This window comes from Callorhinus ursinus, unplaced genomic scaffold (genome assembly GCF_003265705.2).
Source record: "Callorhinus ursinus isolate GAN/ISIS: 27379988/994484 unplaced genomic scaffold, GSC_fseal_2.0 scaffold100, whole genome shotgun sequence".
In the NCBI taxonomy this organism is placed as follows: domain Eukaryota; kingdom Metazoa; phylum Chordata; class Mammalia; order Carnivora; family Otariidae; genus Callorhinus; species Callorhinus ursinus.
The window spans coordinates 542,619-549,137 of record NW_027397162.1 but is presented as its reverse complement, the minus strand read 5'-3'; the positions used below and the strand labels follow the sequence as shown (position 1 = coordinate 549,137).

Here is a 6,519-nt window from a genome sequence, read left to right as displayed (position 1 = left end):
TTCCGTTCCCTTGCTGAGCGGACATTTTGTTTGTTTTTGGATTAACCCGCCAGGTCAGTTTCCAGATCGCAGTGTCAGGCGTGAGTCCCCCGAGGGAGCAAACGCGAGAGGAGGCGTTGCCTCCCCTGAACAGAGGCGGGCCTGAGGATCGGGTCCTCGCACCTGTCGACCATTAATGACCCCCTCCCCTCCGCGCGCCTTCCCCGGTCCACAGGTTCCGGGGGCGGCGGCCGCACTGACGGACCCGGCGCAGGTGGGTGCTGCGCCCTCGGGTCCGCCCGCGACCTCCGTTTCGGAACCCAGAGCCCCGAATGAGAACAGCCTCGGGGCCCGGCAGCTCAGGCCCGTGTGTCCCGACAGCAGGGGCGCCCCTGGCTGTGCCCCATTTCTGATCGCCGGTGCGGTGGGTGTGGAAGGACGTCGCGGACAGAGGGACCAGCGTGGGCAAAGCCTTGGGAGGCCACCCAGACGGAGTGTTCGGGAGGCCTGGGGCCGTTGGTGTGTGAAAGGGTGAGAGCGTGAGGGGCGTTACACCCGCAGTGCCAGCCCGAGCCGTTCTTCCGTCGTTGTGAGCCTGCCGCGAGCCGGGGAAGGTTCTAAACGGGGGAAGGACGCGATCCGACGGCTTTAGAGGTATTTCTTAGACTGCTTACGGAACGCGCGAACCAGGTTAGGAGGTTAGGCGATGATGAGGCCGGTGAGGACAGAGGGACCTAGGAGGTAACGCAGCTGTTAGGTGGCCTGGAGACCTAGGCACAGAGGGTAGGGCTGGGGTTTAATCAGCCCGGGCTCTTTGTGGCGGGGTAGGAGTGGGGGATGGGCATGAGCGCCTTCGTGGTTGCTTGTCTCTCACAGGCTCCCTCTTCCCACAGGTCCCGATGAACTCAGGAGTAACTATGGACCCTGTACAGGTGAGGGAAGGGTGTCTGTGTTCTCATCCATCCCACCCCCACCCACATGGGCTCCGGACTGTGGTATCATACAACACTCTTCTTATGCTCCCCCAGCGCTTGAGGGAGGTCTGAGGACCCTGGAGAAATCCTCAGCCCAGGATTCTGAGTCCAGGCCAGGGCTTATCTGGAAGGGTTCCCATTTTGGGGTAACTGTCGGAATAAGATGTGGATGGCGGTTCCAGGTACAGGAACTAACACCCGCATATACTTGGAGGAGAGACTGAGATGGAAGTTTTCAAGAAACAACAGGTCTCCGCCACGTGTGCTAGGAATCAGGAGCAGGTGGCAAGAGTCAGGTCTGGAATGGCCAGCTGACAAGCTAGGCCTCTGCTCTGAGGGTGCTGTCGCCATGGGCGTATGGAGCAGAGGAGGGAGGAGGTGGTCTAATCCAGGTTTTAACGGCCCCCTCTGGATGCCAAGTGGAGAACAGACTGTGTGTGGTGAGGGTAAAGGGAGCTGTGGTATACATAAGGAGGCTGCTTCAACATTCCCGGTGAGTGGTGGTAAGGGGTGGGCCAGAGGGGAGCTTGTAGGTGGCAGAAGTGTTGGATCAGATTTTCTTTTTGATGTGAGAGAGAGAGAGAACCCCAAGGTTTTAGCCCTTCTCAGCCCGAAGGGTAGGAGCTCCATCAGCTGAGATGGGCAAGTCAGTGGTAGACATGACTCAGATTGGATATTAGGATTTTAAATTTGTAGCCCGTGTGAAGAGTTTAAGATGTTCCAGTGAACACTGAGTGGAGGTGTCAGGTGAGCTGATGGACACAGCACTGGACTTCTGTGGAAGGTTCATGACGGAGACATCCAAAAAGTAGAAGATGGCGTGTAGGCAGGTTTAGGAGGAAGAATGTACAGTGCAGTGCAGTTAGTGAGGCAGGAAGGTGATGGTGGAGGCTAGTGACTGGGTGGGGGGCCAGAGTTGTGAGACAGAGTATGATCCAAAAGAATAATGTTCACATACAAAGTAGTGTGAACTGATGGCTCATGGGTCCTGCTATCGGGGGCTTAAAGAAGAAAGGTGAGCCCAACTTTGGTCGTCTGGTAGCATGATCTTAGCAACCCCAGGAGAACTGGCTGTCAGGAGGTGGTGGGGGGCAGTGCATCCCTGCAGGCCAGGCCCAGAGGTTAGATGGTGCCTCTCTGACCACCCGCCTGTTGTTGCTACGGGTGGACACAGTAATCAAAGGGAGATTACGAGAGTGCAGACACCGTTGGTACCCAGTCCCTGTATTTCCTCTGAGTTGAGGAATTAGGTAGGAAGAAATGCAGGAGGGAGATCTGTGGGGGCCTGGATGGGTGTCCTTGGGAGAGAGGCTGCTCATGGACTCGGCTCTCCCCATTGTGGCAGGGACAAGTGAACTTTGAAGATGTGGCCGTGTACTTCTCCCAGGAGGAGTGGGGGCTCCTTGATGAGGCTCAGAGGCTCCTGTACCGTGATGTGATGCTGGAGAACTTGGCACTGATGGCCTCACTGGGTAAGATCATCATACCCACCCCAGTGTCCTGTACTGGTCTCTGTTTCTCCCCTACTTCCCAAGGGTAGTCCAGTCATTCCTATATCAGAGCTTGTCTTCTCCCTGACTGGGTGCCTCTGTCCAGATCCGTGCACCCCTGTGCCCCAGTTTCTGACCCCTTCCTCTAGCTGATGTTTCCAATGGCCTGTCTGGGTGAGGAATTGCAGGGACCAGAGTGGTCACCACTTGCTGAGACCACTGAGCTCTTCATGCAAGACCCTACTTTGAGGTTATTTTTATAATACTTAGTTTTCTTCTCTGAGTGGTGGGTAGCCCAGACCAGTGCTGGCCATTTACATGTCTTGTCTTCCTCTTAGGATATGAATCTTCCATGTCCCATGGGGTTGCCTCACTGGAGCTGGGCAGCAAGCTCTGGCGATCTGACTGGGCAGATGTTACTCCAGGCAGGACTAGAGAGGCTCAGGGTGGGTGTGGCCCTGGGGAATGGGAATGGGGAAGGATGTGATGTCGGGGCTGGGTTCCGGTCATTCCCTAACCTCTCTCCCCACACTTTACTTCCCCGTGTACACACTTGTCTTATGCTCTGACCTTTGGCCTCTGGCGGTTCCCCACCTCTGCTTCCATGTCTCACCTGTTCCTCTCCACTGCTCCCTCTGCAGTGCTCCCCAACATTGGCCTGTACTTAGTGTGTTATGAGATGTGCACATACGCCAAGAAGTCCTTAAATACAAGCTGTTCAGTGGTAGCTGTTCAGTAGACACAGCTGCACAGCTCTCACCTGTTCCCAGGTGAAATGCTCTTCCTGGGCTGTACCCCACATTCGTGTCCTTTCCTAATCAAGTCTTCTTCCATTCCTTTTTTTTTTTTTGACTCTTCCATTCTGTGATCTTTAGATGCCAACTGCTGCATAGCAGCCCTGTACTCACTTGAGCTTGGACCTCTTGTTCTGACAGCAGTCCTATGACCTTGATCTTACTTCTGTTAGACACATTTATAATGAGGCTACCCCTTCCATCAGTGTCAATTTGCACTTGTCCTCTGCATTTGTCTGCTTTCAGGTCGTTGGCATGGAATGGAGGATGAGGAGATAGCTTTTGAGCAGAACATTTCTGTGGGAGTGTCACAGGTCAGGACTCCCAAGGCAGGTCCTTCTACCCAGGAGGCCCACCCCTGTGAGACTTGTGGCCTGGTCTTGAAAGACATTTTGCACATGGCTGAGTACCAGGGAACACACCCTAGGCAGAAATCATACATGTGTGGGGCATGTGGGAAACAATTCTACTTCAGTGCAAATCTTTACCACGAGAAGCAGCACAGTGGAGAGGAACCCTTCAGAGGGGACAAGAGCGGCACCTTGCTTGTGAACAGCTGCCCTGTGGAACCATTGGAGATGCCTTTTACGACAGGGAAGGGTTATAAGGACTTCCCAGCTAGTTCAAGCATTTTCCAGCACCATGCCCCTCAGAGTAAGTGGAAGCCTAACAGTAACACCAAACGTGTGGATGCTTTCCACAGTGGACAAAGGCATTACGAATGCAGTGAATGTGGGAAAGCCTTCAGCCGGAAAGACTCACTTGTCCAGCACCAGAGAGTCCACACTGGAGAAAGGCCTTATGAGTGCAGCGAATGTGGGAAAACCTTCAGCCGCAAACCCATACTTGCTCAGCACCAGAGAATCCACACTGGAGAAATGCCATACGAGTGTGGCATATGTGGGAAAGTTTTCAATCATAGCTCCAACCTTATTGTACACCAGAGAGTCCACACTGGAGCAAGGCCTTACAAGTGCAGTGAATGTGGGAAAGCCTATAGCCACAAATCCACACTTGTTCAGCATGAGAGTATCCATACTGGAGAAAGGCCTTATGAGTGCAGTGAATGTGGGAAATACTTTGGTCACAAATACAGACTCATTAAACACTGGAGTGTTCATACTGGAGCAAGGCCCTACGAGTGCATTGCATGTGGGAAGTTCTTTAGCCAGAGCTCTGACCTTATTGCACACCAGAGAGTTCACAATGGTGAAAAGCCCTATGTGTGCAGTGACTGTGGAAAAGCCTTTAGCCACAAACATGTACTTGTTCAGCACCATAGAATTCACACTGGAGAAAGGCCATATAAGTGCAGTGAGTGTGGCAAGGCCTTCAGGCAAAGAGCTTCCCTCATCCGACATTGGAAAGTTCACACTGGAGAAAGGCCTTAGGATGGCAGGGAATACACCATATCCTTGTTCAACGTAGTGACTGACAGCAGAGAGAAGCTCTGACATTAGCCTTCATGAGTAGCCATCAGCTGGAAGTTGAACCTCATATGTTTCAACGTCCGCCCCCGGAGATTATTCTGTCACCTATGTGGGAAGCTTTCTGGTGCTGTGTTGCACTTTGTAACCTGTCCAGGAGCCTTGCCAGAATTCTGTCACTGCCCATGTCTCTAAAAAAACGAACAAAAACCAGCCATGTATGGAATGGCACCTTGTGCATAAGTCATCCCAACATGTTCTAATAGGCAGACCTCTGCTCCTCCCTTCCCTAGAGGGATCATCAGTACCTGGAAGCCATTAAAAATCCTCACTCCTTCATGCTTTCTCCCCCACCAGCTGGTATAAGCATGGACATGACCTAGTGTTGGTCAGAAGGTTGGAAGCTTTGTTCTGCTGGCTGCTTGCAGAGAAGGTTTCCATTTTTCATGGACTTTGCTGGTCTCATTTTGCACTCATGATGGATTTGTCCAGCCTCCAAGTCACCTACCTTAGGAATTGCCCATCTCATAGTGTTTGTTTTGGCAACAAATGCCTTAGTTTTTAAACTATAATTTTGGGGATTCTGTTCACTCTGTGGGTTGTATTGAGAACAGAATTGGGTTCTGCCAGCATGAGGGGAGGAACAGCTTTTGTGAGAGCTCCAAATGTTGTGTCCCAGTGGTGTTAGCAGAATGGCAAGCAAAGAGCAGCTCTCATTTTAGCCTAACTTGCATCACAGCTCAAGACCGCCTATGAAAGAATACTGATCTTGGTGGGCCTAATCTTTTGGCCTGTATGCCAGGATTATTTGTGTGATCAAGGTCACCCTGAGCAGTGGGCCGTTGTGACAGCCTCTAGTGTATCTAGGAGCAGTATGAATTGGTTCCCTTGTTCCAGAGGGATGTTTCATAGTCCCATAGTGTCTCTCTCTCTCTCTCTTTCTCTTTTTTAAAAGATTTATTTATTTGACAGAGACACAGCAAGAAAGGGAACACAAGCAGGGGAAGTGGGAGAGAGAAGCAGGTTTCCTGTGAAGCAGGGAACCCGAGTCCCATAGTCTCTAGATGAGAACTTGACCCCTGGGACCTGCCAATGCCCCTGAAATCTATTATTTAGTAGGCGGATGTCACTGTCCCCTAAAAAGACTAGGTAGGAATAGTAATTGGCACAGAGATACTGATTAATTGGGAGTTGGGAGCAAACTATAGGGAATGTGACTCTTATAAAGGTATACCCACATGTTTCCATCACTGTGGCTTTGATATGAGGGCTCACAGAAATTCTCAGGATTCCCATATTTGTGTCTTTTTTTATGGCTACGGTCACTGCCAGAGCAATCAATCAAAGCCTTTTCTGCAATAAACACATATTTATAGTATACAGTTTGGTAAGTTTTGATACATGTTTGCACCTGTGAAGCCAAGTTTCCTGATTTGCCCTACAATCCCTCTGCCCCTTACCCATTTCTAGGCAACCATTCATCTTGCTTTCTGTCGCTATAGGTTTCTTTGCATTTCCCAGAATTTTATATCTATGGAAAAACTTATGTACACAGGTAACACTTTAATATGTACTCTTATGTATCTGGCTTTAACTCTGCATAATTATCTTGTGATTCATCAGTGTTAGATCCATCAGTAGTTCATTCCTTTGCATTCATACTTTTGCTGAAAGGATTCCATTTTAGAGAGAGAATTCCAAATCAGGTGATCCAGTAGAGAGCTCACACAAAAACAAAGCCACAGTATCTGTTAAAACCTTTTCCCGGGAAAGATGTGTTAACATTTCTGACTTTTTCTGTGGGTAACACAGACTAATCCTGGTATAAAGTGGAAGGGGACTCCACAGCGGACAA

The 6,519-nt window shown here is 50.6% G+C and overlaps 1 protein-coding gene across 1 annotated transcript; it reads left to right on the top strand.

The window, feature by feature from the left end:
• On the top strand, positions 1-5,603 carry LOC112806595 (uncharacterized). Its single transcript, XM_025848946.2, is given in 6 exon segments — positions 1-349; positions 352-510; positions 873-911; positions 2,299-2,425; positions 2,782-2,889; positions 3,484-5,603. Coding segments are annotated over 6 exon segments (1,752 nt in total). The 5' UTR covers positions 1-175; the 3' UTR covers positions 4,629-5,603.
• The last annotated feature ends 916 nt before the right edge of the window (positions 5,604-6,519 follow it).